We start from the raw sequence: 22,539 nt of genomic DNA, 5'->3' as shown, positions 1-22,539 counted from the left end.
TTCAGAAAATCAAAAACGAAAATATCTTTGACCCAGTTCCTCCTCCGCCAGCACCCCCCCCCCCAATAAATTCTCTATACAGGAATAACAGTTACACAACAGCAACAATGAAAGCCAGGAACAGCGAAGTGATGTCAAAGCGTTGAGAGGTGTCAACCAGCGGGGCCTTCAAAGTGCCAACTTGCTAAAATTATGATTCAAAACAAAGAGCAGAATAGAGATGTTTCAGGCACACGGAAACTGAGAGCATGGGCTGCCAGAGACAGCCACCAAAGGCGCTTCTCGTGGGTTTACTTTAAGAAAAAGAAACTTATCTTCAAGGGAAATTCGGAGCTGAGCAAATAACAGGCAAAGAAATTGATCAGCGTGTGAGTAAATGTAAACAAATGTTGACTGTATCACGCAAGTAAGAGTACCCACGACTCAGCCGGTGCAGGAAAAGTAACACTGAGCAAAAATACCAGACAAAAATAACCCTGAGAATGAGAAAAGGTGATTTTAGTAAATAGCATTCTTTTTTTTTGGGGGGGGGGGTGTTTATTTCTGAAAGAGAGAGAAACAGAGTGCAAGCAGGGGAGGGGCAAGGAGAGAGGGGAGACACAGAATCTGAAGCAGGCTCCAGGCTCTGAGCTGTCAGCACAGAGCCTGACTTGGCGCTCGAACTTATGAGCCATGAGATCATGACCAGAGCCAAAGTCGGATGCTTCGCTGCCTGAGCCACCAAGGTGCCCCTAGTTAATAGCGTTCTAAGATCCTGAAATCCCTGGAAAGAAAAACAGGAAACTTAAGACCTTGCTAGGAATGTGTGTTAGCATTTTTTAGGGGCAACCACGAGAGAATCAGAAAGGCTCTAAGAGTAAACCACTAGAGAGAAAAGAATGTAACTTTTTAAAAGTTCAGTCAGCCTCAAAGAAGGCAGGAAAAGAGGGGAGAGAGCATGGAAAGGCAGGACAGCGAACAAACATAGCGGTGATAGAAACAAACTCATGGAACAGTAATTATAAATGGACTTAATGCAGAGTTACACTGCCAGTTACTCAGACTCGATGACATCACAAAAGCCAACTAATTATGTTTAACAGAGACCCAGCTAAAACACGAAAACAAAAGGAATTTAAGAGTAAGATAGAAGATATGCATGTGAGTACTAATCAAAAGAAGGTTGGCATACTTAAAAATTGTTAAGGGGCGCCTGGGTGGCGCAGTCGGTTAAGCGTCCAACTTCAGCCAGGTCATGATCTCGCGGTCCGTGAGTTCGAGCCCCGCGTCGGGCTCTGGGCTGATGGCTCAGAGCCTGGAGCCTGTTTCCGATTCTGTGTCTCCCTCTCTCTCTACCCCTCCCCCGTTCATGCTCTGTCTCTCTCTGTCCCAAAAATAAACATTGAAAAAAAAATTTAAAAAAAATTGTTAAGATGGTAAATTTCACGTTAAGTGTATTTTACCAAAACTAAAAATAATTATACTAAAAAAAAAAAAGTTGGGATAGCTCTGTTAACATCAGACAAAACTGATATCCCAGGGAAAAGCATAATTTGGGATTTAAAAAGTTTAAAGGGCTTAATTCACCAGGAGGACAAAGTGATACTAAGCTTGTTTAATAAGATAGCCTCAAAACATAGAAAGCCAAAGTTGATGGAACTCTCGCTGCAGGGTGAAATCTACAGGTCTTTCTTGAACAATCTGTCTTCACAATGGGATATTTTAACCTGATTCTCCCAGTAATTAATATATGAAGAGACCATAGATTTGAACATAGTACCCTGCGTCAAAAAATCAGCAAACAGGTATTTTTCTCAAGCATGCAGGAACATTTACGAAAAACAGTTATTAAACCACGGAGACACTCTCAGCCAGCATCAAAGAATGGCTGTCATACAGACAGACATGTCCGGCTACAGTGCAACTGTATCAGAAATCACTAATCAAGTGATAGTACTTAAAACCCCATTTTCTTGGGGCGCCTGGGTGGCTCAGTCGGTCGAGCATCCGACTTTGGCTCAGGTCATGATCTCGTGGTCTGTGAGTTCGAGCCCCGCATCGGGCTCTGTGCTGACAGCTCAGAGCCTGGAGCCTGCTTCGGATTCTGTGTCTCCCTCTCTCTGCCCCTCCCCTGCTTGTGCTTTCTCTCTCAAAAATAAATAAGCATTAAAAAAAAAACCATTTTCTTGAAAATGTAGAGAGCATACTTTTAAATAACTTACAAGGTAAAGAAAAATCATAAGGAAATTTGGAAAATATTAAGAAACCAGGCAATAATGAAAATACTTCCCACCAAAACTATCGAGAGGCAGTATAAAAGATTTTGGGGGCAATGTGGAGCCTTAAGTGTTTACATTAAAAAAGAAAAGAAAAGAAAATTAAGCTAAGGATTCAGTTCAAGGAGTTAGTAAGAGAAAACTAATTATAGTTTTCTCCTCCTACAGAAGGAGCCCAAAGAACACTGGGAAAAGGAGGGAAATGAAAAGGTAAGAATGAAACTGATCAAATGGGAAATAATGATACAAGAGAGAGGATCAATGAAGCCAAGGGCAAGTTCTTTGAAAAAATTAATAAGAAATAGGGGCGCCTGGGTGGCGCAGTCGGTTAAGCGTCCGACTTCAGCCAGGTCACGATCTCGCGGTCCGTGAGTTCGAGCCCCGCGTCAGGCTCTGGGCTGACGGCTTGGAGCCTGGAGCCTGTTTCCGATTCTGTGTCTCCCTCTCTCTCTGCCCCTCCCCCGTTCATGCTCTGTCTCTCTCTGTCCCAAAAATAAATAAACGTTGAAAAAAAAAATTAATAAGAAATAGAAAAACTTTTAGCCAGACTCATCTAAAAACAGAGAGAGAGAAACAATGATAAAAAAAAAAAATTGTGATCAAATAGGGGGCATGACTACTGATTCAGAAAGACGTTTTTTCTAGGAGTGTGAGAGACAACTATAAATAATGTCGTGGCCACAATGGTGAAATTTCAGACAGATGGGACATTCTCCTAGAAAAATGTAACTTGCCAAAACTGATACCAGAAAAAAAAAAAAAAGCCAGAAAACTCAAACAGAGCTATAACTGCTGAAGATACGGACTCAGTATTAAAAATCTGCCCAAGTACAAAAATTGGGTGCCAATCTCTGGAGACTCTTCCACAGAACGGAAGCAGAGGAAAGACCCCTCCGGCCGTTTCGTGAGGCTGAGGGGAAAACCACATAACCATAGCAACACATCAGGCTGGTGAGGAAGAAGAACCCAGGAAGAAGAGGAAACCGAGAATAATCACAGGAGGAAAAGAATGCCACTGGGACTGCATTTGGTATCTTTAAAATAGGCACAATATGGGGCGCCTGGGTGGCGCAGTCGGTTAAGCGTCCGACTTCAGCCAGGTCACGATCTCGCGGTCCGTGAGTTCGAGCCCCGCGTCGGGCTCTGGGCTGACGGCTCAGAGCCTGGAGCCTGTTTCCGATTCTGTGTCTCCCTCTCTCTCTGCCCCTCCCCCGTTCATGCTCTGTCTCTGTCCCAAAAATTAAAAAAAATTAAAAAAATTAAAAATTAAAAAAAAATAAAATAAAATAGGCACAATAATTACAGTATAAACACTGGTGTTGTCGAAGGACCTCTCTGATTATGGTTCATATGCGTAGAACATGGAGTAGGTAGAGTTTATGTAAGTGGACGCAGTCAGGGTCAGGAGCTTCCTCGTGCATTCTATGTAGACTACCCATGGAGCTTTTCTGTCAAAGGTAAATATTTTGTAGCCCTAGGAAAATGTACCCCCAAATCATACCAACACGCAAAAGAATGAAGCCAGACCATTTTCCAAACACAAAAATAAATTCTAAGTGGATCATAGACCTAAATGTAAGAGTTAAAACTGCAAGACTCTTAGGAGACAGTATAGGAGTGTATCTCCATGACCTTGGGTTAGGCAAAGACTTCTTAGGTATGACATTGAAAATATAAGCAACAAAAGGACAAACAGAAATGCTGGATTTCGTTAAAGTTAGAAAGATTTGTGCTTCCAAGGACACTCTGAAGGGAGTGAATAGAAAATGTTTGCAAATCATAGATCTGAAAAGGGTCTCAAATCCAAAATATATCAAGAAGTATTAGAAATCAACAACAAAAAGACAAATAACCCAATTCAAATAATATATAGATACACATATACATATATATGTATTATTCACATACAACTCAAGCATTTAAAGTGTACAGGTCAGGGGCACCTGGGTGGCTCAGTCGGTTGAGCATCCGACTCTTGGTTTCGGCTTAGGTCGTGATCTCACGGTTTTGTGAGTTCAAGCCCCGCGTCGGGCTCTGAGCTGACAGCGTGAAGCCTGCTTGGGATTCTCTCTCTCTCCCTCTCTCTCTGCCCTTCCCCTACTTGCGCTGCCTCTGTCTCTCTCAAAATAAATAAATAAGCTGCCAAAAAGAATAAATGAAGTGTACAATTCAGTGGTTTTGAGCATATTCAGAGTTGTGCACCCACCGCCATGATCAATTTTCATCAGTCCAAAAAGGAAGCCCTGTGCCCATTAGTGGTCTCTGTTCATTTCCTCACTCACGAGTACCTTCTGTCTCTGTGGATGTTGCTGTTTGGAACACTTCATTTATTTATTTTTTTTAAGTGTATTTATTTATTTTTTTTTTATTTGAGAAGAAGAGAGTGTGCAAGTGGGGAGAGGGGCAGAGACAGAGAGAGAGGGAGAGAGAGAATCCTAAGCAGGCTCCACACTCAGCATGGAGCCCAACAGGGGGGCTCAATCCCATGGGTCTGGGATCATGATCTGAGCCGAAATCAAGAGCTGGACGCTCAACCAACTGAGCCAGCCAGGTGCCCCATGAATTACATTTTTTAATATAAACCGTATAGATGGAGTCTGGCAATTGAACAAACTGTGCTCTTATTAAGACTTAGGCATCAGACGCAAAAGTGTGTTTAGTCCCTTTCTATTCTAAGCGTCATCTGGAGGGAACAACTGCCGTCCGTCACAGAGGCCCAAACGGTCACGGTAGACCTCCACGACATCCTTGCTCTTTGATGGACCGACCCCACCAGGATCTTGTGGAGAGTAGCGACTTCACATGCCACTCGAAAGGTGCTAAATGCACATCGTGTCATCAAGAATCTAAGGATTCTTAGAAATCCCAGAGTCCTCCCATTGATTTTGTACATGAGCAAACTAACCTGGAAAGGGGTTAAAACTACCGGCAAGAGTCACGCGGCAAGTTTCTTGCGAAGCTGAGACTAGACTCTGTTCCCTCTACCTCGCCTGTCTCTTCCTACAGGACTAAACTCACAGCCTCAGCAGCCTGACCCCCTTTTTTTTTAAGTTATTTGCACGTTATTTTTATGTGAAGAGACAGCAGCAATAACATGGGGGCATTCGACAGATATGTTTTGAACCAGACTAGATTCTAAATACTTTTTCATTTCTTATGTTCCCGATGGATCGTGTCCCGATCCGTTCCTTAAAGGCTGACACATAATTTTATTCCTGCGATAGTATCGGTATTATTCAACATGGAGGGCCTTTTCCCCCCGTGTTTAAATTTAACTTCGCTCTGAATATCTGATTTTGAGAAGGGTCAATCTATTTTAATCATGATTCCTTTTACATCTATAAAAATGGCGTACATTTCTCTGAATACCACTCCAGAAATATTAATTCACAATAGCACTTACCGGATAACAGTCTCTCAAAAGTTCCAAAGATCGTAATATATGTCTTCATGCTGCCATGCAAACAACTACCTGGCTCCTGTTTATGCCCTTGTTCTGAAACAAGGCGTGGAGAGAAGGGGGTCAGGAGGCCGCCATTTCTGGAGGGGGGCACGGAGGGGAGGAGACGGGGCCGAGTTCCGAGAAGGCAGCGTGAGCCCCTGTTCCCGTAAAAGCAAGGCATTCGGCGGGGGGGTACAACAAACTCAAGGGATGAACCCCACGGTGTCACACGTGGTCTGGGGCCTGCGGCTATCTGTTCCTGTCACGTACATGGTTGGAAGATGAACTCTTGAGAACAGTCCCCCCCTTACCCAGCTGTCTTCACCTCCGACCAGTGTGATTTTGGCCCCCAGAAGTTGCCCTGTGAGTCACTCGACCCATGGAAACCTCACCTCACCCTGACCTCAGGTAGGACAAAGGATGAAGAAGACCCCAAGCCTCTGGCCCCACCCACATCTCCCTCCCCCTCGGCCCACCCCCCACCCTGTGGCTGCGACCTCAGGCCAAGGCTGGGGAGGGGCTGGGGACCGGTGTGGCCACCAGTTCGCCTCACAAAAGGGGGGAACAGGAAACCGTCTCCTGGAGTAGTGTTTGGGGTTCAGAGCCCGGGGCCGGGCTGGAAGGCAGGTGTGGCTAGGAAGTGGGCCAGGGGGTTTATTTCATGCCCCCCTGTTTGGGGAGGAGGGAATGGTCACCCTTGCTCAGGGCCAGGCACGGTTCTAAGAACTTCACCCATAGTAACCCCCTGTTGTTCACAACCCATAGGGTCTGCATTACAAGGATCTCCCTTTCTAGCTGAGGCACAGAGAGGCCAGAGTGGCTTGCCAGGCCACACAGCGAGAGCATAACTGAGCTGGCCCAGGCCCAGGCCGTGGGCTCCTAAGCCTCGGCGGCGAGCTCCTACCCTGTACCACCCCTTACGTGTCTTATGTGATGCCATAGATCAGAAGCAGGGGAATGGGCCCTGCCGGCCTGCTCAGCAACCCAGAGCTGAAGCTCAAAGACCTTGTGTCAGCGCCACACCAAGCCTCACCTGTTTGCCCAGGCCCCCCACGCCCCGGGGCAGCTCTACTTGTTGGATGAGACACTGGCCGTCGCGGCTTCATTTCCTGAGGGTTGTCAGAAAGGCCGGATGAGGAGATGAGCACAAGGTGGGTGCTGGTGGGAGGGGAGAGCAGAGGGGACCCGTGACCACAGCTGGAGGGGCGGGGCAGGAAGCAGAAGTGATGTGAACGGTGGCTTGGGTGATGAGCTGTGTGGTGAGCCTCCCCGGGGGCAGACACCACCATTTCAGGAGCCTCTCGTCGGGGAGACAGTGTCTGTGGGGGAGCGTCTCAACACAGGACTCCAGGTAGGGAGGAAGGTGGGTGGCAGGGAGGCTGGGAGCCCCCGGATGGGGATGGAGAGGCGCGGGAGTGAGGCCACTCTGTCCGGGGAGGAGCCTGATGGAGCAGGAAGTGCCGGGACCCGCGAGACTGTGCTCTGTCACTGACTGGCCAAGCGTCCTCACGCCCACTCTGGGCCTCAGTTTCCTCATATAGGAAACGGAGAGGTTACAAGGCATCGTCCGTAAGGCCCCGTCCAATGCTGACGGGGAGAGCCGCTCAGAAAGCTGGAAAGAGGCTCCCTGGGAGAGAATACGAGGAGGACCGGGATGGAGACGGAGCTCCGTGGATTAAGGTTACGAACCGTACGGGCCTCCTAAGTGGGATGGCCTGCGGGCCTTTGAAAGATTGCCCTTCTTCCATTTATCTCTCTGGGGCCGGAACCCCACCACCCCAGTGACTCCTGTGGGTGAGTCCCCATGTTTCAGAGGAGCTGGGGTCCCTGGCAGGTGCTGGAAGAGACAGGCCTCTGAGGCGTCTAGTTTGGATAGGGGTAGGGCCTGGAGACGCCGGATTACAAACAGGTCCACGTAAGGCTCCCGAGCCACCTCAAAACAGGGAAGAAGCTTCTAGCTTATGGTTGTCTGATAGGAGGCAACACATAGGTAGCTCACATACACTGCCTGAGTGCCACAGGGCAAGGCGATGCCAAAGGAGGTGTGGACGCCAGGAGATCTGGAGAGGGGACTTGCCGGGCCTCCCCACACAGGATGCGAGGGCATAGGCACATCCGAATTCAGGCTGCTGCTCTCCCATGAGGCTGGAGAGTGGACCGCAAAGGGAAGGTGGAGAGAATAAGGGCAGTGCATTTTTTCTTATCCAATCCCATTAAGGGCCTCGTGGGAGAGAGACAGACAGACAGAGAGTGGGAGAGGTGGGGTGGGAAAAACATGCTTGTTCTGGGGCCCACATGACACTTCTCCAGAATCCGGGCTTCTTTAGGGTCCCAGGTCCCTCCCCAAGTTTGCTATATCTACTCTCTGTCCCCTCCTCTGTGTGCAGAGCCCCGTCCCCACAAGCAGCATCTGTGGTCCTGGGGACAAAGCCATCAATCTGGATCCCCCGTTAGGCCTTAAATAATGAAACCCTAGCAAGGGGCTCCTCCTGGCTGTGTGACCTCGGGCGCGTCACTTCCCATCCTGGGCCCATCCGTACACGTGGGGGATGGGCCAGGTCTGCAAAGGTCATCGCGGCTCGGACACTCAGTCACTTCGGAGATGGCACGTTCCCTCTCCATCTCATACAGCCTGACAGTTCACCCTCCGTACCTCTGCCCACAGCTTCCCGAAGCCCAGACGCCCCCGTCTCCACAGCTCCATGGGTGCCTGTGTGCTCCTCCCGGGCCTCCTCCTCCTGCTGCTGCCCCGCCCCGCCCCAGCCCCCTGCCACACGGCCGCCCGCTCCGAGTGCCGCCGCAACCGTCCGTTTGTGCCCGGCTCAATGCTGGCTGGGGAGGGCGTGGACGTGACCAGTCTCAGGCGCTCGGGCTCCTTCCCGGTGGACACGGAGAGCTTCCTGCGGCCCGACGGCACCTGCACTCTCTGCCACAACCACCTGAAGCGGGGCGCCCTTCAGCGCCTCCCTCTGGCACTGACTGACTGGCGCGCCCAGGGCTCAGGCTGCCAGCGCCAAGTGGTCAGGGCCAAGGCCAGTTCCACCGAGGCCGTGGCCAGGGAAGCAGCCAGCAACATCCGCAACGACTGGCGGGTGGGGCTGGACGTGTCTCCCAAACCCAGCGCCAACGTGCATGTGACCGTGGCTGGCTCGCACTCCCACATGGCCAACTTCGCGGCCCAGAAGACCTTCCACGACCAGTACAGCTTCAGCACTGACTTGGTGGAGTGTCGCTTCTACAGGTGAGAGCCGCGGGGGGTGGGGGGTGGGGGATGGTGAGAAGGGGCTTGGGAAAAGGTGTGGGAAACTCAGAGTGGTCTGGGAGCCCTGGAATGGTGGCGGGGGGAACTCGGCGGGGGAACCTGCACACTGGCTGGTACGGTGCCCTCGGGCCTCCTCCCCGGTGACCCTGAACAGGAAGAGCCCCGGGAGAGAACAGGCGGAGAAGAAGCAAGCAAGGCCATGCTAAGACGCCCAACACGGTGCCATTCAGATCTACTGAGTCCCCTCTGTCCTGTGGGCAGGAGACCTGGCAGGAGACTTCCCACCGCTGGGCCTCATTCGCACGTTCAGCCACAATTCGTGGCTGTCATGTGTCGGGCTCTGTGCTGGGAATTCGGGCCACGGCACCAAACAACAGTGGTCACAACCCCAGCCCTCCGGGACACCCCAGAAATGCATGGTCCCCGTGGAGGCCCCGAGCCAACCACCCTGGTTCCTCTCACAGTGAGACAGGGTGCCATCTTCCCGTGTGGCCAGAGCAGTCAGGCACCCAATCCAGGGGACAGATGGACAAAGGCCACAGGACGAGTTTCCAAAGCTAGAGGGTCATCATCGGTGCAGCATCGTCACTTTTATAACCAGAAAATAAGAAGGAAAGAAGAAAACCTTATTTTGGAAAGGACACGCAGAAATACCTATACAGCTTACCTAGGTTACCAAGGGACAACAGACAGGATGGGCTTCCCCGCCAGCTCACTGGTTTGGAGCTCGGGCTTGGAGCCAGGCCGCCCGGGTTCCAGCTCTCTTTCTACCAGTTCCACGTGACCTTGGGCAACCTTGAGGGATGGCCGAGGGGGAAACTAACCACCGCTGGCCATCTGATGTTTCTCTCTCCCTTTAGCTCTCACCTGGTACACTCTCCCCCACTCCACCCCAATTTCCAGAGGGTCGTCAGAGACCTGCCCCCCGCCTTCAACACCTCCACCGAGGCCGACTACCTCCGGCTCATCTCCAACTACGGCACCCACTTCATCCGGTCCATGGAGCTGGGCGGCCGGATCTCGGCCCTCACCGCCCTGCGCACCTGTGAGCTGGCCCTGGACGGGCTCGGGGCCAAAGAGGTGGAGGACTGCCTGGCCGTCGAGGCCCAGGTCAGCATAAGTGGCCGTGCCGACTCTTCGTCGGAATTCAAGGCCTGTGAGGAGAAGAAGAAGCACCACAAGATAACCACCTCCTTCCACCAGGCCTATCGGGAGCGCTTTTCCGAAATAGTTGGTGGCCACCACACCTCCGTAAGTGACCTGCTGTTTGGGGACCAGGCCGGGCCCGAGCAGTTCTCAGCCTGGGTGGCCTCGCTGCTGGACAGACCCAACCTGGTGGACTACACCCTGGAGCCTCTGCATGTGCTCCTGGAGAGCCAGGACCCGCGGCGGGAGGCCCTGCGACAGGCCGTGAGCAAGTACGTGATGGACAGGGCCCGCTGGAAGGACTGTAGCAGGCCTTGCCCCCTGGGGCAGAAGAAGAGCCCCCACAACCCATGCCAGTGTGTCTGCCACGGCTCAGCGGTCACCAACCAGGACTGCTGTCCCCGGCAGAGGGGCCTGGCCCACTTGGAGGTCATGAACTTCCAGGCGTCAGGCCTGTGGGGAGACTCTTTCACTAGGACGGACGCCTACCTGAAGGTCTTCTTTGGAGGCCAGGAGCTGAGAGTGAGCACAGTGTGGAACGATAACAACCCCAAGTGGATGACGCGGCTGGACTTCGGGGACGTGATCCTGTCCACGGGGGGGCCCCTGAGGGTGCAGGTCTGGGACCAAGACCACGGCTGGGACGATGACCTCCTCGGCACCTGTGACCAGAACCCACGGTCTGGCTTGCACGAGGTGAGGTGTGGCCTGTCCCACGGTCACCTGAGATTCTCCTACCATGCCAAGTGCTTGCCTCACCTGAAGGGGGCCACCTGCCTGGAGTATGCCCCCCACGGTCTTCTGGGGGAGCTTCCCGGAAACCGGAGTGGGCCGGTGTGGTGAGAAGAGCCAGCCTCGAGAGGACACGTGGGCCTGGCCTGAAGGGGTTCTCACAGAGGGAGCCAGGACCGATGCTCATATACCCATTAGATGGAAAACTGAGGCTTACGTCCCCCCCCCCCCCCACCGCTGTCCCCCAGTGAAGTGGCTGAATTCACAGGCCGGCCCTGAGACTGCTGTCCAAACTGCCTTAGCCTCCTGATCTTCTCGAGCCCTGGAAATGAGCCGGGGCCAGGCCACCGCTTAGGCCAGGAGCTGGCTAGGAGACTCTTCCTCCCAGGCTACGTGGTATCGTTGCACGGCTTCCTTTCGCAGCCCTTGCTGGCGGCCGAGTCCTTCATCGAGTAGGGTCTGACCCTGCCCGCCCCAGCTGCTCTCCTTGGTCTGTCGTCTTTACGCACCAAGCTTTGCCCCTCCGGCAAATCAAGGGCCGTCTGGACCTGCCTCATGCGTGCACAGCCTGACAGAGGACTAAGAAACATGACGTGACGTTGACCACGACGGTGACGGTTGTGGCAGAGGGGAGGATGGGGCCCGAACGTGGTCCTGGAGACCAACTTCCACATCAGCAATCCTCTAGGACAGGCGGCTCGCCCTGGGGCAGATTTCCACTTTGGTTGGAAATGGGGGGGGGGGGGACCCCAAAGAGTTTGCTTCCCTCATAACTCTTAATTCAAGAAACAGCAGCACAAGCTCAGTGATCAGAGGCAACAGACACTCAGGTCCTGGCCGGGAGGCATCAGGAAATGGCAAGGACCAGGTGGAGCTGAAGAGCAAATGCTTTATCTAGAGGGGGCCGGAGGCTGTGTGCCCGCCAAGCATCCCTGTGCAGGAACATGAGTCCGGGCCTGGCAGGTCCTCCAGTTTCTGAAAGCAACCAGAAACCCCAACTTCACTTCTTTGATTGTTGGCAATGCATCTCCCTTTGTAAAAATAAACCCAGGGGCGCCCGCGTAGCTCAGTCGGTTGAGCGTCCGACTTCGGCTCAGGTCATGATCTCGCGGTCCATGAGTTTGAGCCCCGAGTCGGGTTCTGCTCTGGAGCCTGCTTCGGGTTCTGTGTCTCCCCCTCTCTCTGCTCCTCCCCCGCTCGTGCTCTGTCTCTCTCTCTCTCTCTCTCTCTCTCTCTCTGTCTCCTTCAAAAATAAAGAAGCAATAAAAATAAAAATAAACCTACAGGGCCAAACATGGCCCAAGCCAAAGAGAACGTGTGTGCGGGGCATGATTGACCCAGAGCCGTCGGTTTGAAAACTGTAATTTCAACAGAACCCATTTGAAAGGCGGAGGGCTCTCCTCTCGCCTGTCGCTCAGTTCGAGGGGAGAAGGCGGTGGTTCCAACAAGGTGGTGGCCGAGGCTTCCTGGCCTTGGCGTCCGGTAAGCCCCAGAGTCTCCGGTTGCACCGTCGAATGAAGTGGTCTTTGTTTCGGGCGCCTGGGACACAGGCCTTATAGAACACGGGCCCTCGGGGGTGGGTGGCAAGATCCCCGCCTCCCAGAATTAGCAGGATTTGGCTGTGCGGGGCGGCTGTCAGAGGGGCTCAGATTTGCTGGCACGGCCTCCTGACTCTCTTTGAAACTCCCTACAAATGAAGCCCTTTGAGGTTTGGGTGGACCTGTACTCTCAAAAGCTCAGCAGTGATATCACTCTCACCCTGGATCCCCGAGTAGGGCAGGAGGGACTGGCTGGCTCTGAAAGCCTGGTGGAAGCCAACATTTTTACACCTTTCCGTTCACAGCCACACACACAAACAAGAGCACCAGAAAAATCTTGAAACGTCATGCTGGCTGCTGCACTAATTGAAAATAAACACGGGTGTGGGCCGTACCCCTTGGGGAGAGCCGGGGCAGGGCAGGCCCGGCCCAGGGGACAGCCCCAACCAAAGAGGGGAGACTTGTTTACGTGCCCACATGATCACCGACCTCCAGCAATCCCTTCGTTCCCTGGGCCTGGGTTTCCCCAAAAGGACACTCTTCATTTGACTCCCATCTTAGGATGCTTTGGCAGGGGGCCACGAGCCTTTCTAGAAGGTCGGTGCCACATAAAGGGTACGGAGCGGTTATCTTGCTAACCCTCCTGGTTTTGCACATAGGGAAGCTGAGACCCAGAGGGAGGGACGGAACCGTGGTTACGGAAGTTCCCGGCAGAGCCGGGGCTCTGAGTCCCGGGCATGCACAGCTTTGGAGAGACTGGTGAAAAGGTGTGGGATGACCAAGGACGAGGAACGGCCCGATGTTGTTGAGGGGTAGCTCTGGCACCCTCAGCCCTGATTCAAGACCCAGTATGACATTGTTCACCTCTATCCCCACGCAGACAATGGGAGACTGTCACACCTGAGGCCACTTGTTCGTTCCGGAGATTCTGTGCCGTGCCAGATAGCTTCCGTTTGTCTTTCTGAGGTTCTGTCCCCACGCCGTCACCCTACTCTGGCCCAGGACGCCGATCTGTCTGCACCGTCTGTCAGTGGGCAGGAGATGCGGGCACGGAGAGTGCGTTTGCTCCCCTCCCCCGTGAGGTGGCCATGGGCTAGCCGGGTCACTCCTCCTCCCCAGGAGGCCTCTGCCTGTCCCCCTCTTTCTGGGTTCCAGCAACCGCACCCTCTCTCATCCTTCAGACCCCCACCGGACTAATCCTGAGTTGTCACACTAGGCTTGTGCTTCTCCACAGCTCCCCACACCTTTGTAAACGGGCCCTTTATGAACAGACCTTCCAGGAATTATTATAATTTGAATTTGCCATTGGCTTCTGCTATGGTCTAAATGTTTGTGTCCCCTCAACTATGCTGAAATCATAGTCCCTGAGGTGATGGGGGTGGGGGGGGGGGGGCTTTGGGAGGGAACATGAGTGGAAATAGAGCCCCTACCAAAGAAGCCCCAAGATCCCAGGCCCTTCTATTGTCTGAGGGCACATGAGAACGTGCTCTCTACAAACAGAAAACGGGCCCAACCGAATCCGCCAGCACCTTGAGCTGGGACTTCCAGACTCCGGAACCGTGAGACGTAGATTCCTCCTGTTTGTAAGCCACCCGGTCTGTGGGATTTGATCACCGAGAAGAGAAGCAAGCCACTCCCACTCCCTGCGGCTGAAAATGCCTGATTCTTGCTTCCCCATCGTCCTCTGCAGCTAGGAAAGGACACATGACGGGACTTGTGGGATGCACCCGCCCCCCGTGTGGGGTCCTGGCAGAAGCAGAAGTGAGCCTAGGATTTGCAACCAGGTGATTTATGTGACAGGCAATCTCAGGAAGCCTGGCTGGGGGGGGGGGGGGGGGGAGGGCGGCCCACATTCAGCAAGTGGCCAATGAACACACACCTCAGGGTCATCCCAGCTCGGGGTGGAGGGAGGTGGACATCAGGACACCACCTCCCATCGGTCATTGGTTAGAGCTAAATTCCTTTTCTACTAATTTCACCCAGACCCAGCATCTCTTTTTGGCCAATAAAAACCTTGGTTGATGACACGGCATCCTGTCTTCTCCCCTGGCTACTCCAACCCCCCCATCCCCTTTCCCAGCCTCCCGCCCGCCCCATTCTGCTGGCCCAGCCTTAGAAGCACTGCTCAATTGTCCCCAGCACCTCCCTCCCCCTTCCCAAGGGCATGGAGCACCAAAGGGCTGGGACCGTCCACAGGCCCCATCGTTTCACGGATGGTTATACACAGGGTTACGGAGCACCGTCTGGAAATCGGGTCCCGTCCACCAGCCATGCACAGCGTCTGGCCTCTTCCGGCCTGTCTGATGGGGGAGACAGATGTGGACATGAAGGACGGTAGGGGGAGCAGGCTGGCATCCAGTTGGGGGGGGGCTCAGCTGCATTGCCTTTCTCTCATGCCCCCTCTTAGGCCCCGGTGATCTCTCCTAAGACCGGAGGCTGGCGCTGAGCACGGCCCAGTTTTTGCTTGGTTTTTTGTTTTTTTTTTTCAATGATTCCTTTACAGCACTTCATCTCCCTGCAGACACCTGCGTGGTCCCTGAGGTGTGGCCCTGCTGCCCTGGAGGCTGTGTCAGGGTCTGGTGTGTGTGAGCCCACGGGGACCTGCTGGAGAACAGGCAGTGGGGGGGGGGGGGGGGGAGGGGAGGAGGGGAGGGTGGCGGGGAGGGCCCTGGGCGAGGTGGAGGGCCCTTGCAGTTCTGAGAGGCTGCACATCCTCTCCCCAGTGTTGATCCCGCCACGTCTGCCACCAAGACCGGGCATTTCCTCACGCTGACCTTTGTCCCCTGGTGCTCATCACCACAGCCTCTCCGGGACAGCAACATCTCCTGGACGTGTCTTCCTGCAGCCTCTTCACTGATCGCTGGGCTCCTGTCTGCTCCTCGGGGCCAAACCCCCCCCCCCCCCCACAGCCGCCCTGGAGCGGGCACCCAGCCCACGTTCCCGTGGCCCACGGCTCTGCCGGAGGGCCTGTGCAGGGCCCACTGCACCTGCCCCCTGGAGAAGCCAGAGGTGCTCGGGGCCCGTGTCCAAGCACCACCCATCCCAGAACAGCCTTCACCCAATGGCCGATGGGAAGCAGGTGGCGTATAAATGGTCCAGCTCCCTTGCGGCCGGTCGGGGGGACATGTTCTACGCCGACTCCCAGGGTTCCCCAGCAGGGTTAAGCTGCCATGGCCACAGCGGCGACTTGCCTCACCACCTACGCTTTCTCGGCTGGCCTCCTTCCCGGTCTCAATTCCTCTTTCTCCTACTGGGTATTTTCTGGAATCGCCTCTCCATATAAACTACCTGCCTGGGAATCCCTGTCTCAAGGTGTGCCTCTGGAGAAACCAGCCGAGACACACATCTGATTACATCATCGCTTTGCTTAAAACTCTTCATGGGGGACCTGGGTGGCTCAGTCGGTTGAGCGTCCGTCCGGCTCTTGGGCTCGGCTCAGGTCATGATCTCACAGGTCTGTGAGTTCGAGCCCCACGTCGGGCTTTGTGTTGATGGTGCAGAGCCTGCTTGGGATTCCGTCTCCCTCTCTGTCCCTCCCCTGCTCTCGCTCCCTCCCCCTCACTCGAAAATAAATAAATAAACTTAAAAAAATCTAAAAAGAAAATATCTTTAAAACTCTTCACTCGCTCTTTGTGGGGCCCAGACTCGCTAACAAGTCCCACATGCTGACCTCGCTCTCAGCTCTGCCCTCGCCCTGTATCACTGAGCTTACTGCTTCCTCTCCTGGCCATGCTCTCTCTAGCCCTTCCCACATGCTGCCTCCTCTTTCTGGAACTCGTCTCTACCCTAGGTCCTTCTCAGCCTTCAGGGTTCAGTTTCAAAGGTAGTTTCTGGTACATCTGGAGGGCTCAGTCGATTAAGCATACAACTTTGGCTCAGGTCAGGATCTCACAGTTCGTGAGCCCACCATCGAGCTCCACAGTGATGGTGCAGAGCCTGCTGGGATATTCCCTCTCTTTCTCTGTCTCTCTCTGCCCCTTCCATGCTTTCTCTCTCAAAAATAAATTAACTAAAAAAAAAAAGGTAGTTTCCTCCAGGAAGCCTTCTCTGGCTTCCAGGTCTAGGTCACGGCCCACTGTAAGGGCAACGGCCGTTTCTATCTTAGTCACAGTTGAATCAACCCGTCCAGCACCTGGCGTAAGTTTGATGCCTGGAAAATACTGGATGGATGATCAGCGGCATAAATGAACGAATGAGCAAATGAAACCCGCCAGTCTTCCAGCCTGTGCTTGAACTCTCCCAGAGGCAGGAGACTCATCACCTCTAGAGGTAGCTGCTCTACACTGTGAGCCCTCGCATCACACATGTATCGCCTCCAGTCCTAGTAGCGGATCAGGGTTTCTGGGTGTCTAAAGCCTCTGTCCGCGGCTCGGTCGGGCAGAAGAACCAACCCCTAGGCTGGTTCCAGTGCCGGCAGTGGCTGCCCTCACCCTTCCCTCTGTGAGGCTGCCACGAAAGGACCACACACCGCCCGGTGGCCCAGCCGCCCCCTCTCTGATAGTGACAACACAAACGAGAGCCTGGAAGTAAGTTGATGGGTAGCCCTTCCCTGTACGCACCCAGGCCTCTCACTTCTCAGTGGCCCCAGGCACACCTGAGCCGGCTCCGGCCGGGCAGTTCTTTCTCCGGGCACAGCTGGTGCCCACTCGGCCGAGGCAGGCTGTGACCCCAGAAGGGCAGACCCGCCCCTTTAAGTTGCTCATGGGATCCCTCTCCACGCCCCCCCTGCCACCCTGCTGCCTGATGAGGCCTTTTCCAGCCGAGGTTGCCACAGCCACACACAGGCAGGGGCCAGACTGGGCACCTGCCTGGCTTGGCACCGTTCGGGATTGGGAGAGTGGGCCTGGTGAGCTGAGAGTCTCACGGGGTGGGTGGGATTAGCGTCACACACAAAGAGAGATCAACCCCCATCACGGACAGGACCCCCGAGAGCAGCCAAGCCAGGCCACAAAATGAAAGGATCTCAGCCACGCATTGACCCCAGGCTAGCCAGAAACCTGTCACGTGAACCTTGAATTTGAGCCGAGCCTGAGCCCCAACCTCAATCCCTTCTCTGTAGTATACCGTGATCACACAAACCGCCCCCCTCCAGATCCCGGGGCCCCCGGCTGTAAAACAGGGGCCAGAACACTGGTTTCTGCACCACTTTCCAGATTGGATGGAGGCGAGGCGGGGGGGGGGAGCGCTGGCCCCGGCCCTCGGTGGGCATGGCCGGGTGGGCCCAACACCCCGAATGCCCCTGGGCACACCCCTTGAGCACCACCTTCCCCATGCTTGGAAGAAGCCCTGCCTGGCTTGCCTTCCTCTTTCCAGAGACCCAGCCGGCCAGCCCCAGCACGGCTGCTGTTATTTTGTGGGCTGCACTGGAATCTGTTTACTGCGGGGCTCCCACTGCACATCTGGGCTCACAGTTAATCTGCACAACAGCTGGTTCCCAGCTTCCTCTTAAAAGGGCAGTGACGTCAGCTCGCTGGCAGGACACCGGCTTTGCCCCCGGGAAGCCCAAACTCCCCGTGGGACTCAACCATCCCGCAACGAGCCTGACCTCCCCCCTCTCCTCCCCGAGATCATCTTTGTCCCCCTTTCGTCCCGTCCACATTCGCAGGAATCAGCACCTCTAGGACTGGGGACCTTTGCCCAAGGTCCTGCCACTCACTGGCAGAGAAGGTGACCCAGCAGGGGCATCGTGGCCATCCACGCCTATGCTTCTCCCACAGCAATGGGGGACACTTCACGTGATTTTGTTCTGTAGAGCCATCTTCCGGGATGGGGTAACGGAGACCTCCCTGCCTTTCCTCGCCTCTTCTCCATTCTTTTTCCTTCACCAACACCACAAATGAAACGCTAATAAGTAACGTTCTTGAGCGCTTACTGTGGGGTTTTAAGGAGCAGACACATATTAGTGATTTCATCTGTCCAGCAACCCGTGAGGTGGACGCACGAATCCCCATCTTAGAAACGACGGATCCCAGAGAGCCCAGGGCCTTCCCCTCACCCTGTTCCGCACCTGTTCCACTTGCGCCATAGTCTGACTCCCGAAAGGTCGAGAGTGTGTTCAGAACAGTCTCAACAAGCATCTTCATGCGTCGGAGGGGCCGAAGAGGACCCACTTTCGGGGGCTGCTCTCGGGGGACGCACCTCTGTATGCCACTCGCTTGTTTAAAATGTCATAAAATAGGGGCGCCTGGGTGGCTCAGTCGATTAAGCATCCGACTTCAGCTCAGGTCACGATCTCGCGGTCCGTGAGTTCGAGCCCCGCGTCGGGCTCTGGGCTGATGGCTCGGAGCCTGGAGCCTGCTTCCAATTCTGTGTCTCCCTCTCTCTCTCTGCCCCTCCCCCGTTCATGCTCTGTCTTACTCTGCCCCAAAAATAAATAAACGTTAAAAAAAGAAATTAAGGGGCGCCTGGGTGGCGCAGTCGGTTAAGCGTCCGACTTCAGCCAGGTCACGATCTCGCGGTCCGTGGGTTCGAGCCCCGCGTCAGGCTCTGGGCTGATGGCTCAGAGCCTGGAGCCTGTTTCCGATTCTGTGTCTCCCTCTCTCTCTGCCCCTCCCCCGTTCATGCTCTGTCTCTCTCTGTCCCAAAAATAAATAAACATTGAAAAAAAATTTTAAATGTATGTTAAAAAAAAATTTTTTTTAATGTCATAAAATATATATAGCATCATATTCACCACTTTTTCTTAATGTTTATTTTTGAGAGAGCATGAATGGGAGAGAGGCAGAAAGAGAGGGGGCACAGGGAATCCGAAGCAGCCTCCGGTGCTCAGAGCAGAGAGCCCGATGACAGGGCTCAAACCCACGAACCATGAAATCGTGACCTGAGCCAAAGCTGAACGCTCAACCAACTGAGCCACCTAGGCTCCCCATGATATCTGTCACTTTAGCCATTTGTAAGTGCACCGTTCAGTGGCGTTAACCCGCAACACCCGCGTTAACCTTACACCTGCAATGTCGTGTGAGCCTCCCCTCGACTTATGCTTGGACCTTTCTCATCATCTCCAACAGAAACTCTGTACCCATCAAACCATAACTCCCCCTCCTCCAGCCTCCTGTAACGCCTACCCTATCCCGTGTCTCAGATCTGCCTACTTTAGGAACCTCACATGAATGGGATCGTACTATGTCTGTCTTCTGTGCCTGGCTCCTGTCGCTAAGCAGAATGTTCCCAAGACCCGTCCACCTTAGAGCACGTGTCAGGACTTCATTCCTTTTATGGCCGGATAATATTCCATAGGACGTATGCATCACGTTGTTCATCCAGTCTTCTGTCCCTGGGCACTTGGGTCGTTTCCACTATCGCGAATAACGCTGCTACGAACATCGAACATCGAACATCGGGGCGCAAGTATCTGTTTTGAGTCCCTGCTTTCGCTACTTTTGATACATGCCGAGGAGCAGAAATGCCGGGTCACGTGGTTGTTCCACGTTTGTTCCACGTTTAACTTTTTGACAACCCACCAGACTGTTTCCATAGCCTGCCACTAGCCCCTTAGCTAGCCTCTGCCTTGACCTTGCTGTGTTCAAATCAGAACTCAAACACAGATCCAGCTCGGCTGGCCAGCCCCGGGGAGGCCATCCTTACACTTATGGCAGGGCCATGGCAACCCCAAGCATTCCCAGGTGCCAAGAGCCCAGCCCTGCCCGCCACTCCGCCTTCCCCCTGCGGAGCACTGGGCCCCGCCTGGCAGGGGCAGGGGCACAAAGCTGAACGGGCGGGCACCTGTTCCTGGGCTGCGGGATTCTCTTGCCTAGCATGCTCAGTCTTTCTGTCTTATCCTAACAGGCTCCAGAGCCCTATCACAGGCGGGGGGCATATCGCAGGTGCTCAATAAACACTGGTGAGTAAATGAATGAATGAATGTTGATGTCTATTTCTGCCCCTAAAGGACTATGAGCCAGGGGCAGGCGAGGGAGCAAGGCTCCTGACAAAGCAGGCAAGGAATGCTGAGGCTGGGCTGTGGGGAGCTGTGAGTTCTCCATCCTCACCTTCTGGGGCTCCCCCTGGAGACAGACAGGCCCCCCGCCCCACTGCCCCACGGAGGCATGGGGAGCCGATGTATTTGGAGAAAGGGACTTCCCGCCAGAGCCAGCCAAGGTGCCTCTGGCCTCAGGCATAGGTGCGTAAGAGGCACCAGCTCATAATAAACGTCAAGGTGAGGGTGGCATTCCGGTGGGGGGGGGGGGGGGATAAAATGCCTTTATCTGCCATTTCTTAGGTGCCTGCTATGGGACAGGCCCTGTGCAAATATGTATTGTTTCATTTCACTTTCCCAAGAGCCCCACTTCACAGATGAGGAAACTGAGGCTAAGGAAGGTGTTATGACTTGTCCAGTGTTCCTCGTTGCCCAGTGCCGGGAAAGGTGGGATCCGAACCAGGGACTGTGCTGCCAATGGTCCAGAGTACATGTCCTGCTCCTGCCCCCAGCGCCCCCTCCCAGTCTGTCTTCCCTCGGCATCGACCCCTCGGCTACCGCAGACCCGAAGTGGTGCCCACCGCCCTAAATTTCTCCTTTCCTTCCAGCCAGAGCAGAGGGCTCATCGGGGGTTCCCCTCTCCCTCCGGCTCCTCACTCCCTCTGCCCTGGTCCACCTGGCAATGCTAGGGTTCTCAGCCTACCCTGGCCGCCCCCTCTGCTCTCCTTGGCATTTGGGAATGATTCCCACAGGCTGCGTATGGCTCTCCGGGGGCCAGAACGAGGGGCATACGTGGTTCCCCTCCCTGGGACACTCACCGAGCCATACCCTCAGCTCCCTTGGCCGTCCTCTGGAGCAGAAGAGGGTAAGGAAGGCTGGATTGGGAATTCTAGGGAGCCTGAAGGAAAAGCAGGGAGCGTGCACGGGCCGAGCCTCTCTCTGAGCGGGGCATCGTCCTGGGCATGTTGACCCCACTCTCTTCCTTCCCACAGGCTGTCCCTCCCCCTCCCAGGAGACTCCCTGCCTCGCTGGAGGCAGCTCAAGGGAGGGGACCCGGGGGACAGGACTCCAGCCCGGCAAGAGCCCCCCCCCTCTTCCCACCCCTGACAGAGCAAGCTGGGCAGAGGAGAAGCAGAAAAGCCTGTGTTTAACTGGAGCCGGCAGTCTAAACATCAACATCTGTTCGTGATTTCAAAAACAAAACAAAACTACGGTCTGCAGAACCAGTTCCCAGGGCAGATGAGATGGCAGGGAATTCCATCACTCTGTTAAGAACCCAAACTGCTTTCAAGTCCTTTGGAAACCATTTAAACTGTACAGATGTGCTTATGAAGCAAACTGTGCAAATTAGCTTATAAACTATGAGTGAGTCCTGTGCCTCTTGCCTGGTACTCAAGGCAGGTGCTGCAGGGGCCCCAGCCAGGTCATACAGTAGCTTATTCTCAACTATCATTGTAGCATATCTGAAAATAATATTAGGGATTTCCTTGCGAAGGCTCAGTGATATAGACATTCCGGTCGTTTCTTCCCTAATTATGTCTCCCTCGACTATTTCTAAAAAGTATTCGTTTATTGTCTTTGTCGTATCGACAAAACTGGGCAAAAGGGCCCTTTTTCGTACCATGGGGGTTGAACAGCATTGCCGAAGCCCTCCCAGAACAGACGCGTGGGTGGGCTGCTACGTCCTTACTTGCTAAGTGACCTTGAGCGACCAGCTTCTCCTCCAAGTGCCCGGTTACCCTGACACGCTAGCAGCTAAATCAGCGTTTCAGATCACACGCGTGCTTCCGTGGGACCTAATGCGGGAGCACCTGCAGACACACTGGGTGCAGCAGCATCGCAAAGGGGTCCCGCTCATGCGCCGATGCCTGTCCTGCCTCCGATTGTGCAGACAGTTGGGGAATCCTGCCAGAGCTCAGAGAGGGCATCAAGGGTCAGGGGAGCATTAGCTCCATTTAGAAAACGGGAAACTGAGGTTGGAACGGTTGAAGCAGTTTGTCAGGCACGTATCGGCTGCCCAACAGTACCTGTTGGCTCAGGAATCACTCCTGGAGACATAAGGACCCAGGTCCACAGCTCACTGCTCTCAGGAGACCTGCTCCTGGTGGGGGAGCCAACTTTCCTTCTCAGCGAACCTTCCCTGGAAAAATCTCTGTATGAAGCCAGGTCCTCCTGCCTGTCCTCAGCCAAGGAGAGAAGGGGCCTGGGGAGGGGGCGGAGAGAACACCAGCCAGTGCACTGACGCTGAC

The 22,539-nt window shown here is 54.3% G+C and overlaps 2 protein-coding genes across 9 annotated transcripts in view; one reads left to right on the top strand and one right to left on the bottom strand.

The window, feature by feature from the left end:
• Positions 1-6,821, bottom strand: part of ADAMTS14 (ADAM metallopeptidase with thrombospondin type 1 motif 14) — a 115,615-nt gene extending 108,794 nt beyond the window's left edge. For 4 of the 6 annotated variants that reach the window (XM_047825603.1, XM_047825609.1, XM_047825611.1 and 1 more), the window contains exon 1: positions 6,731-6,821. The gene's annotated coding sequence lies outside the window, so the exon portion shown is untranslated. Of the gene's footprint in view, positions 1-5,658; positions 5,752-6,730 lie in introns of all 6 variants that reach the window. The other 2 variants (XM_047825605.1, XM_047825606.1) reach the window with 2 other exon arrangements.
• On the top strand, positions 6,022-12,142 carry PRF1 (perforin 1). 3 transcript variants are annotated; one of them, XM_047825615.1, is made up of 3 exons: positions 6,022-6,105; positions 8,363-8,938; positions 9,820-12,142. In XM_047825615.1, exons 1-3 carry the CDS (start codon positions 6,077-6,079, stop codon positions 10,946-10,948), a joined length of 1,734 nt encoding a protein of 577 aa, XP_047681571.1. In that variant the 5' UTR covers positions 6,022-6,076; the 3' UTR covers positions 10,949-12,142. The 3 variants fall into 3 exon arrangements, with proteins under 3 accessions (XP_047681571.1, XP_047681569.1, XP_047681572.1); XM_047825613.1 differs by lacking the exon at positions 6,022-6,105 and adding an exon at positions 6,897-7,048; XM_047825616.1 differs by lacking the exon at positions 6,022-6,105 and adding an exon at positions 7,070-7,377.
• Positions 12,143-22,539: the final 10,397 nt, after the last annotated feature.

The sequence above is a fragment of the Prionailurus viverrinus genome, chromosome D2 (genome assembly GCF_022837055.1).
Source record: "Prionailurus viverrinus isolate Anna chromosome D2, UM_Priviv_1.0, whole genome shotgun sequence".
Taxonomy (NCBI): domain Eukaryota; kingdom Metazoa; phylum Chordata; class Mammalia; order Carnivora; family Felidae; genus Prionailurus; species Prionailurus viverrinus.
This window is presented reverse-complemented; position numbering and strand designations above follow the sequence as displayed.